Source organism: Canis lupus, chromosome 1 (genome assembly GCF_048164855.1).
Source record: "Canis lupus baileyi chromosome 1, mCanLup2.hap1, whole genome shotgun sequence".
NCBI classification, from domain to species: Eukaryota; Metazoa; Chordata; class Mammalia; order Carnivora; family Canidae; genus Canis; species Canis lupus.
The window spans coordinates 93,995,495-94,014,767 of NC_132838.1; the positions used below are offsets into that span (position 1 = coordinate 93,995,495).

Genomic DNA, 19,273 nt, shown 5'->3' on the forward strand with positions numbered 1-19,273 from the left:
ATTTACCAGCTATGTGACCAGGAGCAAATTACATAAATAATCTAGTTTCAGCTTCCTCTTCAGGAAAACATAAAAGTCATAATAGTACCTATCCCTTGGGGCTATTGTGAGGGCACATGGCATATGTAAGGTACAGAGCAAGTGCCATTATCAGGACTGCTCCATGACACCAACCCAGCAGAAGTCCCAGCACCACCTGGTTCTGGAAATCCTGTGTTTTCAAGCACATGTTCCGATGAAAGCAAACACCTGAATGCATGGTATGATGCTCTCCACACTGGGCCTGTCCTTTTTCCTTTCACGGGCTTTTGGCCAGCTCTTGTCACTGCATCCAACATGTCAACTACTAAATCAGTATTCATGTATTTAGCAAGAATTAAAATAAAAATAAAAGTCAGAGAACTGGAGGCATGCTCATCTACTATCTTTGGAATCACAGGAATAAAGAAATTAAAACTGGAGAAGAGAAATAAAAGGCTGATGTTTTTCAATTCTATCTCTCTGCTTTGGTCACATTCTAGAGTCCAAACTGCCACCCAGTGTAAAAATGTCAGCATGCCTAGGGGATGCTATGGCAAGAGCCTTGGTTATAAATAATAAACATATACATAGGCTGAGCAGTTCTCATAGGCCAAGTGAAATGTCTGAGAGAAATCAGTGTTCTGGGATGCCTGGGTGGCTCAGTGGTTGAGCGTCTGCCTTCGGCTCAGGTTGTGATTATGGGGTCCTGGGATCGAGTCCTGCATCGGGCTCCCTGCAGGAGTCTGCTTCTCCTTCTGCCTATGTCTCTACCTCTCTCTGTGTGTCTCTCATGAATAAATAAATAAAATCTCTAAAAAGAAAAAAAAGAATATCTAACACTTACAGAGCATATCAGAATTGACAGCTTGCTTCCCATGATGGAGTCTCATCTGATGCCTTCTTTACAGATAAGAAAACTGGCTCTGTGAGTAGATGACACTTACGATGCCACATGGCAAAGTAGGAATTCAAAATCTTATTATCTGAGGCAAGAGTTCTTTCACTGCTGATGCCTAGTAAACGCCACTACAAAGTATAAAACCAACTCTGATTGAAGGAACAGGTGCCCCCCAAAATAGCATTTTACAGCTGGACTGAACATGCATGATTTCTCCCCAAGGAGAGGTTTTTATCAGAGATCAGTAAAAAGAGAATGCTAAGCTCCCAAACAGGATTACACTGCTGCCCCCCTGTGTCCATTCGCTTTTTCCCATCTTTGTAAACAGGAACCAGAGGAGTTTCCACCACTTCTAAGCCAAATCATTAGACAACTTCAAATCTAAAGCACTTAGATCATTAACATAATGGTCATAATATGTCTTTCGACTCTAGGTGTGTTTGAAAGCAATGTGAATAAACATCCAACAATAAAATAATATCTACAGCAAAACGAAAAGTTAAGGACTTCAGCCAAGTGAAGGATTAGTTCCTGTAAACCTAACTGTGGCCCATGTGACCCTACATGAGACAAATCATTCTTGTTTAATTATCTAGTATCAAGAACCAGCAGAGCAAGATGGCTCACCATCACCATCCTGCCTGGTACCACTAGTGTGATACCAGCAACACAGTGTGGGGCATGTTCTGAGTACACCCTCAATAAATATACGTTGGAGGGACACCTGGGTGGCTCAGGGCGTGATCCCAGGTCTGGGTAGTCCCGCATCAGGCTCCTGCAGGGAGCCTGCTTCTTCCTCTGCCTGTATCTCTGCCTCTTTCTCTGTATCTCTCATAAATAAATAAATAAAACCTTAAAAAAAGACACAATCTATAAATAAATAAATATATAAATAAATAAATGAATAACAAATTAGTGGATCATTTTGTAATGCATCTGAAGTTGAGTGAAATTATTTTGAGCAATTCTAATTTAATGCTACTAGAAATTACAATCTCCAATACAAGGACTGTAGACAAAAGGAAAACAAGTATAATACAGCTTCCATCTTATATCTGAGTAACTTCTGAGTTATTAACCAGTATGTATGCACCCAGCCTCAACATTCTCCATCATGACCTTGAACTCCTCTTGCAACCTTCTCAAAGATGGGTTTCTAGTCATGTGAAAAACATATGGCAATTTAAGATATGTTAAATTTTAAAAAGCAAGTTGCAGAACATGTATATTCAACCAACCTGTATACTAAATATACATATATTAAATACTAGATATACATAATACATTCATGAATATATACGTGTGCATGTATATATATGTATGTGTTTTAGGTTTCATTGAATACTAAATGTATTCTTATCATTTAAGATACTTAATGTAGGGACACCTGGGTGGCTCAGTTGGTTAAGCGTCTGCCTTCAGCTCCAGTCATGATCCTGGGGTCCCAGGATGAGCCCTGCATCGGGCTCCCTGCTCAGTGGAGAACTTGTTTCTCCCTCTGCCTCCTTCCCCACTCGTGTTCTCTCTCTTGCTTGCTCACCCTCTCAAATAACTAAATATTTTTTTAAAGTATAAGAATTTATACCAAAATGCAATGTTAACATATAGATCAAAGGGCACTTAAAGTCATGTTATACAAAAGAAAAGAAAGAAACATGATGGGAAAATGGAAATTTTTAAGAAGTCAATTTTAAATTTTAGGTTATCACAAAACATATCTAAAGAGAAGGGGACAGAAAATATATTTTAAAGAAAGTATATATTTTGCAAACAATAAATTAAAATATAATATCCAGCATTAGCTAGGATATGGGCAAGAGGCATGCCATATACTACTGAATACAGCAATAATGGAAACTTGCTGGCGATCAGTTTACTCCCAGGTGACAAGATATGGATGGTTCAGTCTAGTACAGTCATCTCCCCTTATCCACAGTGAATTATGTTCCAAGGCCTCAGTGGATGCCTGAAACAGCAAATTGTACTGAATCCTAAATGCACTACATTTTTTTCCTATGCATACATACCCATGATAAAGTTTAACTTATAAATTAGGCTTAGGGGATCCCTGGGTGGCGCAGCGGTTTGGTGCCTGCCTTTGGCCCAGGGCGCGATCCTGGAGACCCGGGATCGAATCCCACATCAGGCTCCCGGTGCATGGAGCTTGCTTCTCCCTCTGCCTGTGTCTCTGCCTCTCTCTCTCTCTCTGTGACTATCATAAATAAATAAAAAAAAAATTTTAAAAAAAAATAAATAAATAAATAAATAAATTAGGCTTAGTAAGAGATTAAGAACAATAACTAATAATAAAACAGAATAACTATAACAACAGACTATAATAAAAGTCATGGGAGGGCAGCCTGGGTGGCTCAGTGGTTTAGCGCCGCCTTCAGCCTAGGGCGTGATCCTGGAGACCTCGGATCATGTCCCATGTCGGGCTCCCTGTGTGGAGCCTGCTTCTTCTCCCTCTGCCTGTATCTCTGCCTCTCTCTCTCTTCCTCTGTGTCTCTCATGAATAAATAAATAAAACTAAAAAGAAAAAAAAAGAAAAATCCCATCCTGGAGCCTGGGTTTAAAAAAAAAAGTCATGGGAATGTGGTCTCTTGCAAAATATCTTATTGTACTATACTGACCCTTCTTGTGAGGATGTGATTTGCTAAAATGCCTACATGGTGAGATGAAGTGAGATGAATGTCAGTAATTGTGACTCAGTGTTAGGCTACTACTGACTTCCTGACAATGTCAGAAGGAGGATCACCTGCTTTTGGACCATGGGTAACTGAAATCACGGGAATCAGAACTACAGATACTGTAAATCTATTCTTTACAAATATACCAAGAGAAAAAAATAATTTCATAAATATGTAAAAAACAAAACCTAAATGTTTAACAATGTCAAGTTAAGGATAATTATAATACTATGGAAGAATGCATAGCTATTCAGGAATGACAAACTACAGACAACAGTGTACAATGAAAAAAGCAAAACTCCAAATATTATGTCCCAACTGTTCATGGACGTATAAAAACACATAAGTAAATTTTTTAAAGATTTTATTTATTTATTAACAAGAGACAGAGAGAGGCAGAGACACAGGGCAGAGGAAGAAGCAGGCTCCATGCAGGGAGCCCAATGTGGGATCCCAGGATTCCAGGATCACGCCCTGGGCCAAAGGGAGGTACTCAACCACTGAGCCACCCCGGCGTCCCAACACGTAAGTAAATTAATAAAATTCTTTATGGCCATTAAAAATAATGATGTACATCTATGCTTTTAGAAATGACAAAACATGGACACCCAGATGGCTCAGTGGTTGAGCGTCTACCTATAGCTCAGGTCGTGATCCCGCGGTCCTGGGATTGAATCCCACATCAGGCTCCCCACAGGGAGCCTGCTTCTCCCTCTGCCTATGTCTCTGCCTCTCTGTGTGTGTCTCTCATGAATAAATAAAATCTTTTTTTTTTTAAGATTTTTTTTTAAATTTATTCATAGAGATGCAGAGAGAGAGAGAAGCAGAGAAACAGGCAGAGGGAGAAGCAGGCTCCATGCAGAGCCTGATGTGGGACTCGATCCAGGGTCTCCAGGATCACGCCCTGGGCTGCAGGCGGCGCTAAACCGCTGCACCACCGGGGCTGCCCAAATAAATAAAATCTTAAAAAAAAGAAGACAAAACAACAATGATATATCATGGGGGAAGCAAAAAAGAGAAGAAAGTATATGTAACACTACTATGTAGAAATTCTGTATCTAGGTGTTCTGTCCACAGAGATATCAGGAAACATGTTCACCAAATTATAAAGATTTTCTCATCATTTGGGGATGCTTTTTGCAACAAGTAAAAACTGTAAAGCTATTTTCATTTTGGGAAGAGAAAAGGAAAAACCTATAACAGCAAAGATCAGAAAAGAATTAGACATGTTTCTGAGTTTTAAATATTCTCTGTCTCTCTCTCTCTCTCTCTCTCTCTCTCACACACACACACACACACACACATACATGAGTAAAAATCACCAGGAAACTAGCCAAATTGACATTTAAGACACATACAGGGGATCCCTGGGTGGCGCAGTGGTTTGGCGCCTGCCTTTGGCCCAGGGCACGATCCTGGAGACCTGGGATCGAATCCCACGTCAGGCTCCCGGTGCATGGAGCCTGCTTCTCCCTCTGCCTGTGTCTCTGCCTCTCTCTCTCTCTCTCTCTGTGACTATCATAAATAAATAAAATAAAATAAAATAAAATAAAATAAAATAAAATAAAATAAAATAAAAAAGACACATACAGAAAAAAAAGACACACGCAAAGCAAAGGCACCACAGAAAAGTTTCCTCCTAAAGTCCCATGATTCTAGCAATAACTTTTTCTGTAAAAGGCCAGCTAGTAAGTACTTTAGGCTTTGCCAACCATATGGTCATAACTACTCAATTCCAGCATAAACAAAAGCAGCCAAAGATAATATTTAAACAAATGAGTATGGCTGTGTTCCAATAAAACTTTATGGACACTGAAATCTGAATTTTATATAATTTTCACATCACAAAATACTCATGTTTTAATTTTTTTTTTCCAACCATTCAAAACTGCAAGCACTGAAGACAGTTTGGCAGTTCCTTAAAAAATTAAACACAGAGGTGCACTTGGGTGGCTCAGTCAGTGAAGTGTCTGACTCTAGATTTCAGCTCAGGTCATGACCTCAGAGTCACGAGATCAAGCCCCACGTCTCAGCATGGAATCTCCTTGTCCTTCTCCCTCCCCCTGCTTATGTGTGCTCACTCGCTCTCTCTCTCTCTCTCAAATAAATAAATTAAATTATTTTTTAGAAGTTAAACACACAAGTACCATATGATACAAAAATTCTACTCATAGGCATAAACTCAAGAGAACTGAAAACATGTACTCGCACAACAACTTGTACATGAATGTTGATAGCAGTTATTCATAATATTCCAAAAGTGAAAATAACCCAAATGTCCATCAACCAACAAATGGATAAACAAATGGTATATCCATATAAAAGCATATTATGCAGCAATAAAAAGGAATGAAGTAATAATGATACTTGCCACAATGTGGATGAAAATATGCAAAGTAAAGAGGCCAGAAACAAAAGGCCACACACTGTCTGATTCCGTTTACATTAAATGTCTGGAACAGGTCCTTCAATAGAGAACGTAGATCAGTAGTGGCCAGGGCTTTGGGAGAAGGGAATGGTAGGGACTACTAATGACTACGCGTTTCTTTTTGGGATAATAAAAATGTTATGGAATAAGATAGTGGTGACAGTTGCATAACTTTGTAAAGATAGTAAAACAACTGAATTGTACACTTGACCACAGTGAAGTGCACGAATTAAACAGGATATGAATTTCAATTTTTTTAAATGTAGAAATTTAGTTCACGAGTCCTACAAAACAAACTGCAGGTGGTATGTGGCCTGGGGCCTATATTTTGCCAACCCTGCTCTAGCATCTAATACAAAAGATAGCTTTGGGTTTTACACACACACGTGCCCCATAAATGAGAACAAGGCCAAAGGCAACAACTTGAAAGAAACTGAACCAAGATTTTATTATTTGATGATAATTAGATAAAGATATGAAAAAATGGAAAGTCAACTGCCTGTTTAAGTTATATTTACTGCCTGCCACCAAACCCATAAAGTTACTTTTCTGGAAATGGATAGGATTCAACAGACCAGTATGGGGGAAAAAGAAAGTGTTCTAGAAAGCACAACTTGTAAATACCAATCTCACTCTGTCATGCCAAAGTCCTTTCAAAATAAAATAAGCTAATTTAGAAATGCATTTACTGCTACATTACCTGGAGATACTAGCTGTATTAATTCAAACCTGGTTAGGAAGCCTAAAAGGGAAAAAATGAGATTTTAATACCTTAGAAAATTGCTGGAGTTATTCATTAATTGCTAAGTTCAAGACTACCATAACATCTCATTTATAATAATAATAATAATAATAATAATAATAATAAGTGCCATACCAACAATAATTTAGGTATTTCAAGAGCCAGTCATTCAAGGGCATGCAGTGAAAGTAATTGAGTTTAGAAACAGCATTTTATGCCCTGACAAGTATTGATGAAATGGATGCAATATCTTCTCTTCTAAAAAGGTATTCATAAGTCAATGACATAATAATCAACTTCTCATTTTAAAAATTAAAAATATGGGCAGCCCGGGTGGCTCAGCGATTTGGTGCCTGCCTTCGGCCCAGGGCATGATTCTGGAGTCCCGGAATCGAGTACCACGTCAGGCTCCCTGCATGGAGCCTGCTTCTCCCTCTGCCTGTGTTTCTGCCTCTGTGTGTGTGTGTGTGTCTCTCATGAATAAATAAATAAAACCTTTAAAAAATAAATAAAAATAAATAATTCAAAATATGACTGTTGTCCATTAACCTAGACAAGTTATAGTGCTTAAAACAGTATGTCTTCTGATTAATTAAGACATAAAATATGCATTTTTTATACTTCCTGAGTCCAAAATGCATTTACAAATAGTGAGGTCATGTACAAAATCCATAAGGACAAGAATAAAATTCAAATCTTTTTTTTTTTTAAATTCAAATCTTAAAGTAATTCAAACATATATGGCATAACAATTAAAAATCAATAGAGATAATTCCAACAAAATATTAGAAATTAAAACATTATAAAATAGACAATAATGGTGACAATTAAAGACACTTATTGTTACTAATACTGTATGATATATTTGAAACTTGCTATGAGAGTAGATTTTTTTTTTTTTTAATTCATGAAAGACACAGAGAGAGAGAGAGGCAGAGACACAGGCAGAGGGAGAAGCAGGCTCCATGCGGGGAGCCTGATGTGGGACTCGATCTGGGGACTCCAGGATCACACCCTGGGCCAAAGCCAGATGCTCAACCACTGAGCCACCCGGGTGTCCCAAGAATAGGTCTTAAATGTTCTCAAGACAAAAAAGAAAGTATTTTGTGATGTGATGAGTGTGTTAGCTAATGCTGTGGGGGTTATCATTTTGCAATATATAAGTGTATCAAATCCACATATTGTATACCCTATATTTTCACAATGTTATACAACAATTATGTCTCAAAAAAGCTGGAAATATATACAAGAAAAGTAAAATTGTTCCTTTGTTGGCTTATGAAAAACATATGAATGTATGAAGATAATATTTTAAGTGCCAAGAAACGTAACAGCTAAGACAGCTTGTAATTTTAGGTTTTCGAAGTAGTAAGAAGGAATATATATCTCTGCCAACCATCACTCCAATGGTAATGTTAAGCACTTCATTTGTCTCAAACTCTAAATTCCTTACATTCAATTAATTCTCACCACATCCCATGTTCATGGATTGGAAGATTTAATATTATTCAGATGGAAATACTCCCCAAGTTGATATACAGGTTCAGCGCAACACCTATCAACATCCTAGCTGGCTTCTTTGCAGAACTGACATGCTGATCCTAAAATTCACATGGAAAGCCAAGGAAATCCAAATAGCAAAACTGTCTTGGAAAGAAGAACTAAGGTGAAGGATTCACATTTCCTGATTTCAAAACTTACTTACAAAGCTACAGTAATGAAAATTGTGTGGAACTGGCATAATGATAGATATATGGATCAAGAGAATAGAATTGAGAGTCCAAAAAAACCCTTCCTTTTGTACACTCAATTGACTTTCAACATACGTGCCAAGACTATTCAATGGGGGTCACATACTCTTATCAACAAATGGTACCAGGACAACTGGATATCCAGACACAAAAGAATGAAGTTGGACCCCTACTTCATGTTATTTACAAAAATCAACTTAATATGTGTCATAGACCTAAACATAAAAGTTAAAACTATAGGGATGCCTGGGTGGCTCAGCAGCTTGGCGCCTGCCTACTGCCTAGGGTGTGATCCTGGAGTCCTGGGATTGAGTCGCACATGGGGCTCCCAGCATGGAGCCTGCTTCTCCCTCTGCCTGTGTCTCTGCCTCTCTCTCTGTGTCTCTCATGAATAAATAAAATCTTAAAAAAAAAAAAAAAAAGTTAAAATTATAAAACTCTTAGAAGAAAACACAGACATAAATCTTTGTGACTTGAATTAGGTAATGCTTTCTTAGTTATGACATCAAAAAGTGCAAATAACAAAAGAAAAAAAAACAGATAAAATACAATTCATTGAAATTTTAAAATTTTGTGTTTCAAAGAACACCATCAAGAAAGTGAAAAGAGGGGATCCCTGCGTGGCTCAGCAGTTTAGCGCCTGCCTTCGGCCCAGGGCATGATTCTGGAGTCCCAGAATCGAGTCCCACATTGGGCTCCCTGCGTGGAGCCTGCTTCTCCCTCTGCCTGTGTCTCTGCCTCTCTCTCTCTCTTTCTCTCTCTGTCTCTCATGAATAAATAAATAAAATCTTTTTTAAAAAGTGAATATATAATCCAAAGAATGGAAGAAAATATTGATCTAGGGATCCCTGGGTGGCGCAGCGGTTTAGCGCCTGCCTTTGGCCCAGAGCGCGATCCTGGAGACCCGGGATCGAATCCCACGTCGGGCTCCCGGTGCATGGAGCCTGCTTCTCCCTCTGCCTGTGTCTCTGCCTGTCTCTCTCTCTCTCTCTCTCTCTGTGACTATCATAAAAAAAAAAAAAAAAAGAAAAAAAGAAAATATTGATCTATCATACATCTGACATGGAACTTATATCTACAATACACAAAGAATTCAATACATTACAAGTTCACTATATATTACAACTCAATAACAAAATACCAAATAATCCAAATAAAATATGAACAAAAGCTCTGAAAACACATTTCTCCAAATAAAACAGTTAAGAAGCACATGAAAAAAATGCTCAACACCATCAAACTACAATGAGATTTCACTTCAAACCCACAAAGATGGCTACCAATCAAAAGGACAGGTAATAATAAGTGTTGGTCAGGATGTTGAGAAATGGAACCCTCACATGTTGCTGGTAGAATGTAAAATGATTACATGATTATAGATTATGAACCCAGCTGCTTTAGTAAAGTTTCTCCAGAGAGTAAGAAGAATTACCATATGACCCAGCACTTCTATTCCTAAGTTTATACCCAAGAGAAATAAAAACATATGTCCACAAAAACACTTGTACACAAATATTCATAGCAATATTTTTCATCATAGCCCAAATGTGAAGACAACCCAGTGGTCCATCAACCAATGAATGAATAAACAAAATGTGGTATAGCCATACAATGGAATACTATTTGGCCATATAAACAAATGAAATACTGACACATGCTGTAACAAAGATCAATCTTGAAAACATTATGCTAAATTGAACACCAATAAAAAATAAATTTATTATAAAAAAAAGAAAACATTATGCTAAGTGAAAGAAGCTAGTCACAAAGGACCACATGTTCATAATTTCATTTATATCAAATATCAGAATAAGGAAATCTACAGAGAAAGATTTGTTAGTAGTTACCTAGGGCTGGGGGTGATAAGGAAGAATGGGCTTAGAGTTTCATTCTGCAGTGATAAAAATGTTCTAAAATTAATTACGGTGATAGTGACACAACTGTGTGAAATACAAAAACCATTTAATTTGAAGAAATTAATAAACAAACAGAAGTGTACCATCCAATAAATCCCATCTCTATCTAGAAAAGAGTTTATAATAGAATCAAAAACATGATTCAAATTTGATATAGACTCTCTTGAATATAAATATGGATTAAACATGGAAATATCACAACTTAGAATATAGTAGAATTTTATATTTGTACACACAATTACATACACATGATAGTTGTTTTGTTTTGTCTTGAGAGTACTTACTTTCTAAAATGTCTGCTACAGCCCCAGGATCTGTTGCATTTTCAAATACCTGCAGGAAAAAAAAATGGTGAAAATAAATTTTCAAAGATTTATTAATATATGCTTATTGAAACTGTAGATTATATTCTTCCAAATAATTAACACATGCCAATTCCAGCCATATAATATTTTAAAATTCAACAGGAGTATCTTTAACAGGTATATGGTTAAAAATTCAACAAGTAATTATAGAACGAGAACACAATACCAAGTACAAGGAAAACCTGAGTTAGCTGAATCTACCACATTCTCAAAATGTCATCAACTTGACCTAGCCCTACAAGTTTGTTGCTACAAGCACATGTGGTATCAAACTCAGCGTCTTGCTTGAGTCTCTAAAAAAAAATCCTGCATACCACAGACACTCATTAACTGATGTTAACTGAATAAATGACTAGCAAATGGTTGTGCTAAGAAGGAACACAAGTAAAAATTCTATGTGTAACAAAAAAGAAAACCTATGTACTAGTAGTGACAGTCCTACAGAATCCAAAATAACTAGAGGGCGGGAGGGCCTCATAAGTTTAAAGTATATCATGAAGCCCAAGACAAATGTTGTGATATGTATCTAGCCAATGCCAATTTGGCTTATTTTGCCCTTGAGCTTAATGGTCTGAGAGAGGACTAAAATTAAAAGCATACCACAACCTTCTCCCTAAACTCTGGAAGCCTATAACAAACAAAAGTTTTCATCAGAGTTTAGTTTCAGGCATTTAAGCTCTTAAATGGTGTTTAAATTTAAGCATGGTAAGGGCATCTGGGTGGTTCAGTGGTTGAGGCTCTGCCTTTGGCTCAGGTTGTAAGCCCAGGGTCCTGGGACTGAGTTCCACGTCAGGCTCCCCAGAGGGAGACTGCTTCTCCCCCTGCCTTTGTCTCTGCTTCTGTGTGTCTCTCAAAAATAGATAAATAAAATCTTTTAATAAATAAAATAAATTTAAGCATGGTTAAAATCTGCTCTTTTTTCTTTAAGATTTTGTTTATTTATTCATGAGAGACACAGAGAGAAAGAGAGGCAGTGACACAGGAAGAGGGAGAAGCAGGCTCCATGCAGGAAGCCGGACGTGGGACTCCATCCTGGGTCTCCAGGATCAGGCCCTCGGCTGAAGGCGGTGCCAAACCACTGAGCCACCCGGGCTGCCCTAAAATCTGCTCTTAATTCAAAGCCAAGTCTGCTTTAAGTACAAAAAGGAGGCTGTCCCCTGTCATCTACTTTTGTCTTACCGATTTAGATTTATCAAGCAAATGTAGGTGAGGGTTTTTTTCCCCCTGAATCATTCCAGTACTTGCAGTCTTTCATGTTATCTATGTCTAAGGATTTTCTCAAGTATGATCCTGGAGAGTAAATGACCAACATGAACTGCTCAAACACAATGTCTCATACATTCTTGATGAGTAATTTCTTATTTATCCAAATGTTTCGGAACATTCAATTCTGGGTTACACAGAAGGGCCAAGGAGGAGAAAATGTTTTTGATACTTGCTGCAAGTATTTGCAGCTAGAGAATGGAACAAATAGAAGAAAACTGGAGCCAAGTGGGAGAAAGCCGGATTATGAACCCAAACAGCCCACATATGAAGGTAATATTTCAAAATTTTAAAGAACTGCATTTTATTAAAAAAAAAAAAAAAAGGTCTGTGATATATGTTTGACCAGCAAGCTCAAATGCACAGCTTTGTAACAGAGCAGTAAGTGGCATCTGGAGTCTAATGTCTTTGAGGCTGATCCCCCTTTTCTGTGAATCAAAGATGTTACACTAGATAACCTCCAGGGTCATTTACAAAATTATCATTCTGTGCTTCTATGATTTTGTATCTTTGGGCTTCTTACAAAAAGAGAAGTCTTTTTAAAGTCTTCTATAGAAGGAAACCTGATAAACTAGTAACAATATGCTTAAGGGAGAAAATAGACTGGATTTTCACCACCCACTTCCTACCACTACCAATATCTAAAGAGGAGAAATAGGTTTGTCTGGATTCTGACTATATGTCTCAAGGTACTATCTATTTATTCCTCTCCTCTCTTATACAACCAGTTTGGTAGACTTTATCTAAATTTCCACTGTGATTTTACAGATTGTTTTTTTTTAAGACCTTATTTATTTATTCATGAGAGACAGAGACAGAGAGAGAGAGAGGCAGCGACACAGGCAGAGGGAGAAGCAGGCTCCATGCAGGTAGCCTGACATGGGACTCGATCCTGGGTCTCCAGGATCACACCCCGGGCTGAAGGCTGTGCCGCTATGATTTTAAAAAATATTACAAACAGCCTTAGCCTTTCAGAAAATTGATCCTCATCTCCTCTCCCAGTCTCAGCTGGAAATAGGTCATTTTCTGAGCAACACCAACCAGACCTTTATTTTTTTTTTATTTTATTTATTCATGAGAGACACAGAGAGAGAGAAAGAAAGAGAGAGAGAGAGGCAGAGACACAGGCAGAGGGAGAAGCAGGCTCCATTCAAGGAGCCTGATGTGGGACTCGATCCCGGGTCTCCAGGATCACACCCTGGGGTGCAGGTGGCACTAAACCACTGCACCACCGGGGCTGCCCACCAACCAGACCTTTAAAGGTGACAGACTCTACCCTATCTAGACTTCCCATACTTAGTAACACCTCCTCCAAAAAGCAGCTCAGAGATATTGTTTGGGGGAAAATCATTAGACTTACAAAGGTTAAAACTGATTCCACCTCCAAATTCCAAGATGCAAACTTCAAAGAACTGTCTGTGATTCATAATAATGAAATTAATATTCTAAATCAAAGTAGGAAGAAGGTTGGTAATGTTCTATTAAAATCATGTTCAGGGCAACCCAGGTGGCTCAGCAGTTTAGCGCTGCCTTCAGCCCAGGGCCTGATCCTGGAGACCTGGGATCGAGTCCCACGTTGGGCTCCCTGCATGGAGCCTGCTTCTCCCTCTGCCTGTGTCTCTACCTCTCTCTCTGTGTATGTCTCATGAATAAAGAAATAAAATCTTAAAGAAAAAAAATCAGGTTCATATTCACTGGAATGAAACGTAGCCTTTATCACTGTAGCTAAATAAACCAGGGATGACCTAAGAAAATTCAATAAATCTGAAGAGGTTTGTTTTGTTACAGAATTTGAGATGCAGGATTTTACTGATTTGATTATAGCTTTTTTTTTTTTTCATTATTTTTCTGAGTCCACAAAAGTTTGTTTCTAAGGCCACTAATTTCCTAATAATCCCTGTCATAAATGTAATGCAACTGCCTCTAACACCTCCAAGAACATTCAGAAAATGCTCTCTGTGTTCCAGTTAGAAAATGCCATGGGAATTCCAAGAATAGAAAACATCCACCAGGACATTTAGCAGCAGGTTGACAGAACTTGGCTCAGGCCTGCAATGCAAAAGCAAGTCCTCCAAGTCAGGTTTTGTGCTGTGCTGAGATGCCTTCAAGCCTTTTTTTTTTTTTTTTAAATTTTATTTTTAAAGAAAAGGTACCAACTGATTTTACGAGAGCTGTGTTCTTTATAAGCACCGGGAGATGCTCCCCGGACAACATTTAAACTTCTTGACTTGGCAGTGAGAAAGTCAAGATCACCTTTTCAAACCTCATGTTCTGCTGAATCATAATAGGGAACACAGAGGGAAAGCAGTCAGTCTCCAGGTACTGATTCAGGAGGTACACCCCAAGGTATACATCTTGCTTGTCAGGAAGGTACACCCCGGGACAAGAAATCTTAAAAACAAAGAGAGAGAACAGGTGTTTGGTTTGGTGGCTTGTTTGGTTGTTTGTGCACAGGAGCCGTTTCCCTAACCTCCCCCGACGACGTCATATTCCCCATCCCCACCCGCATCCCCCTCACCCCCGCCACGACCCTTCCCCTGGACCTCCCCATCCACCCTCCCCCCGTCCCCTCCTTCCCCAAGAGCCAACCGCAGTTTCCTCCCACGTCTCCGCCAGGTGTCACAATCGTCCTCTCGCCGGCTCCTGTCCCCGCCCCCGGGATGGCAGCGCGGAAGCGGAAGAGGCTGCCGGGCCGGGAGCGGCGCGCCGGGCGGGTCGGCTCCCGGGGTCCGGGCCCCCCGCCGCCATGCCGAGCCCCCGGAGGAACGCGGACGCCCGCCCGCTGGCCGCCGCCGCCTCGAGCAGCAGCAGCAGCAGCCCCGGCAGCCCGGCCCGCGGGGGCGGCGGGGGCGGCGGCGGCGGCGGCGGCGGCGGCGGCGGCGGCAGGTTCGAGTTCCAGTCCCTGCTCGGCAGCCGCGCGCCCGGCGCCGACCCCGCCTGCGCCCGGCTCCGCGCGCCCGAGAGCCCGGTGCACCGGCGCGGCTCCTTCCCGCTGGCCGGGGCCGGCCCGTCGCAGGCGCCCGCGGCCGCGCTGCCCGAGGAGGGCCGCATGGACCTGAACCCGTCCTTCCTGGGCATCGCCCTGCGCTCCCTGCTGGCCATCGACCTGTGGCTGTCCAAGAAGCTGGGCGTGTGCGCGGGGGAGCGCTCGTCCTGGGGTAGCGCGCGGCCCCTCATGAAGCTGCTGGAGATCTCGGGACACGGCATCCCCTGGCTGCTGGGGACCCTCTACTGCCTGCTCAGGAGCGACAGCTGGGCCGGGCGCGAGGTGCTCACGAACCTGCTCTTCGCCCTGCTGTTGGACCTGCTGCTGGTGGCCCTGATCAAGGGGCTGGTGCGCAGGCGCCGCCCCGCTCACAATCAGATGGACATGTTCGTCACCCTGTCGGTGGACAAGTACTCCTTCCCCTCGGGCCACGCCACCAGGGCCGCCCTGGTGTCTCGGTTCATCTTGAACCACTTGGTGCTGGCCATTCCGCTGCGGGTGCTTGTGGTACTGTGGGCCTTCATCGTGGGCTTCTCCAGGGTGATGCTGGGGCGGCACAACGTCACTGACGTGGCGTTTGGCTTTTTTCTGGGCTACGCGCAGTACAGCATCGTGGACTACTGCTGGCTTTCGCCGCACAACGCCCGGGTCCTCTTCCTACTGTGGAACCAACAATGACACCAGCTCATCCTCTATGGCACCAGGCGATCAGAAGGTTTCCGCATGCGATGACACCTACGACGTCAACCAGCAGCAATCCTGCTTGTCCCTCTAAGGACATTTCAGGCTTCCTTTGGGATTTCAGGTGTCATTCCATCTTGGGGGGTTGCTAGGCTGGAGAACGTCCTGGCCATTGTGACCACAGCCATATTACAGGAAGAAAAAAAAAAAGAAAAGAAAAAAAAGAAATCCCTCTATTATATATTCATTCAACCACTGTTTATATCTCCAGGACAACTGCAAAGAAAACAAGCTGGGGTGATGATAATCCTGCTGTTTTTTTTTTTAAAGTTGACAAAAGTAAACTTTGTGTTTTGTAGTAATCCTGTAAGTCAACATATCACTTGTAAAGTGAACTTTGAAAAAAAAAACCAACACGATCTTCATTCTGTAAATATACATGCAGATGAGCCACCTACTCATCCTAGTTCTTTTCCTGAGGTAAATTTTAAACAGTATATTAAGACATAGGTTTTTTTTTTTTTTTTTCTCATGTATTTCCTGAAAATCTGCTGCCACGGGTGTCTTCTTAATCCTTATTTTCTTGATAAGCTTTCTTAGTATATTCTCTTCCATCTTTGTGGGATGGGTAGTGAGAAGAGATTATAGTGCATATCTTGGTTTCCTTTCCCTCTACCTCCTCAAAAACTCTCTAAATAGATCTTTATTTCCCATTACTCTCTAATACTATCCTTTTGCATTCAGAGAACAAGCCAAGAACTTACTTGAAGAAGAAACACTTAATGGTGGGCATGTCTACAATGCCCACAGAAAAGGAAGGATGGGACTATGATCGAATGCTTAATTCTGTTGACAAAGAAAAAAAAAGCTAACTGAGGACTTCAGGACCTAATCGTCTGGGGGGTAGGCCTACCACATATTGTGTCAGTGGACCAGTATGGCAGGAGATGGGGCTCTGTTGCCCATCATCTCTACCGAACAAAGAATAATGCTCCTCTGCTGAGGTAATAGGAAAATAACTTGATTCTTTGCAGTGCAAGGGCATAAACTTTCTCATATGTACCACAAGGATGACACTGTATAGTTTTTCATATGGAATTCCATTTCCCTATCTATAGCATACTTTCGATAACAATTTTAACTTGAAATTCACCAGGGGAACCCACTGTTACACCAGGCACAAGGGATAACTAACTCCTAAATGTCCCTTTACATTGACCTTTACATTCAAAGCAGTTTATCCACGGTACCTCCCCAAATCACAAGACCAAAGACGACCAAATGCAAGATGGACTCTGCTCATTATTCTTTGAGCAGGAAAACCAAGCAGCGTGTGTGCTTTAAATGCTGTTCTGCCTGAAAATAAGAATCTTTGAATTACCTATGGAACTGGTGTTTTCAGATAGTGGTGAATTATTTTGACATTTATAAAGAGAAAGGATTTTTGGCCTTGGATGTGTCACATAGAATGGTGTGATGAATAGGCTCTGACTGGGGAGAAGTATGAATTTTCTGAGTGTGAGAGGCACATTGAAAGAGGAACAGCTACTCCTCAAAGGCAAACAAAATCATCTGTACTCCCACAACATCCTGAACAGACTACCTCTTCTCTCCCTGAATCAGCCAAACTGTAAAGCTTTGAGTGATTTGCTTTATTGTTTAATCTTAGATCTTTTATTTTAATCCAGCAATATTCAGGCCAGATCTTTTGGAAAGCAGTGATGTTTCCTTCTGCCATGTTCACAAGTCTGAATATTGGGGGCTCAAAATTAGTTTTATCTTCTGGTTCCTGATTATACTTCTGGAATTCCTAAAAGTTTGCAAGCTTTTAAAGCACAGATCAATTCAGCTGATGTTTCTGAAGCAATCTAACTACGATAGAGTAGAAAATGATTTTACTGTCAATTGTACACTGAGGAATGCCTTTTGAAAATTAAAATAAAAATAACCAGTAACATTGAATGAGTGAGATGAAAACTTGTCTAATTTTTGCCTTGAGGAAGAAGAAGCCTGCTTTAACACTCAGCTTCTCAAGAATTCCTTCCCTTGACCACAAAAGGTTGAGAGTTGGCACTTGATGTAGCACAATTTGATAGAGTCTGGTCCTACTTGCCGTCGGTGAAATGGGACAAATCCAGGAAATTTTTGTCTTCTTTTCAGAACGATGTATATGATGAAACCACAGCACTTGTCACTTGTATGGAGGCTAGCCAGGTTCTCCATGGCTGTAACTTATCAACATTGTGCTGGTAATCATGGCCAGTAGAGAAGCCCCTAGAGCTGGGAGGCAAAGCTGCATGATAGTCTGTCACCAACTATGGATGGAAGGATTGGAACACAGAAGCCGAATTCATAACAGTGACAGATCCCAAACAGGAACAATGCAGTCACTGGGCCACAGGATTCAGTGGGTTAATTATAAAACAGGTGTTGACTGATTGACTTCCCTTTTGGAATTAGCAAGCCAGAGCCCTCTCTAGGGGAAATACCTAGAAAATACTCGATTGGTTCATAGAGGTGGCAAGTTATCAGGAAGTGACTGGACTTGCTGAAATTGAATTTTTCCCTCGCTATTTAAAGGAAGGTTTTATTTATTTTTAATTTTTTCACAAATCTTTATCCGGGAAAAAAATAATAAAATTCTTCTTCGATATAATGCAGGGTTATTCTAAAATAACAGGAAAATTTAGGATAAAGCTAACAAGTCCCTTGGGGGATAAATGTTTAAAGGCTAAGAAGTCAGGGAAGACCAATGTAGAGGATCTTAGGGACGCAGAGGTACGATCTGTCCCAAAGAATAATGATGTGTGTGCGGTGAGGTGGGGAGGAGGTGGTGAAAACGACCCAGACCATTTGGGAACCCCGGGGAAAGAGTCCGATTTGGGGGCCAGGAGGAGACTTCTCTTACCGCCCGGATCTGTAGTTCCACCACCACTTCCAGAGGCATCGTTCCCTGCGTGGGCGAAAGGACTGGAATGAAAAGATCCTTTCGTGCTGAGCCTGGGACCGATTTTTTCTTAGTTTAGCTCAATCCCTGGGGCAAGTGCTCTCAGCAGCTTCCCGAGCCCCGCGCCCCCTCCTTCCCCCATCCGGCCCCGGGACTCAGCCCTGGTCCCTCCCACCCGGACGAGTCTCACACTACGGGAGCTGGAGCCCAGGCTTCCAGAAGGCGGGAGCATCGCGTTGCCATGACGACTCAAACGCGCAACCTTCCACCTGGAACCGGCCAAGCTCGGCGCAGGCGCAGTCGGGGCGGAGCGGGCTTCCCCGGCGGGGCGCGGGCGCGAGGGGGACCCGGTGCAGCCCCGCTGCGGGGATCGCCAGGTGCTGGCAGGGCCCCAGTTTCCTTTCCCGTCACCTCTCCGGATGGCCCCCGTCACTATGCTAAAATGATTACAGCGTCCACTCTGAAAGGGGAATATGATCATTAGCTTCCTTATCATTTAAGAGCTACCCATTTCTTTAAAATTTTTTTTAATTTTTATTTATTTATGATAGTCACACCGAGAGAGAGAGAGAGTCAGAGACACAG

The 19,273-nt window shown here is 41.2% G+C and overlaps 2 protein-coding genes across 16 annotated transcripts in view; one reads left to right on the plus strand and one right to left on the minus strand.

Annotated features, from left to right (window-relative positions):
- SPATA6L (spermatogenesis associated 6 like) overlaps positions 1 to 18,841 on the minus strand; it is a 66,745-nt gene extending 47,904 nt beyond the window's left edge. For 4 of the 15 annotated variants that reach the window (XR_012037497.1, XR_012037492.1, XR_012037488.1 and 1 more), the window contains exons 1-4: positions 18,650 to 18,837; positions 14,328 to 14,465; positions 10,731 to 10,779; positions 6,738 to 6,779 (exon numbers count right to left, since the gene is read on the minus strand). Coding sequence is in view for 12 of the 15 variants with exons in the window: in XM_072840283.1 (XP_072696384.1) it covers positions 6,738 to 6,779; positions 10,731 to 10,779; positions 14,328 to 14,465; positions 18,650 to 18,688 (268 nt within the window). In the remaining 3 variants the exon portion in view is untranslated. Of the gene's footprint in view, positions 1 to 6,737; positions 6,780 to 10,730; positions 10,780 to 14,327; positions 14,466 to 14,663; positions 14,803 to 15,354; positions 15,488 to 18,649 lie in introns of those variants that run through there. The other 11 variants (XM_072840308.1, XM_072840290.1, XM_072840287.1 and 8 more) reach the window with 8 other exon arrangements.
- PLPP6 (phospholipid phosphatase 6) lies at positions 14,806 to 17,703 on the plus strand. The gene is made up of 2 exons (XM_072840318.1): positions 14,806 to 16,221; positions 16,486 to 17,703. Exon 1 carries the CDS (start codon positions 14,821 to 14,823, stop codon positions 15,736 to 15,738), a length of 918 nt encoding a protein of 305 aa, XP_072696419.1. The 5' UTR covers positions 14,806 to 14,820; the 3' UTR covers positions 15,739 to 16,221; positions 16,486 to 17,703.
- Positions 18,842 to 19,273: the final 432 nt, after the last annotated feature.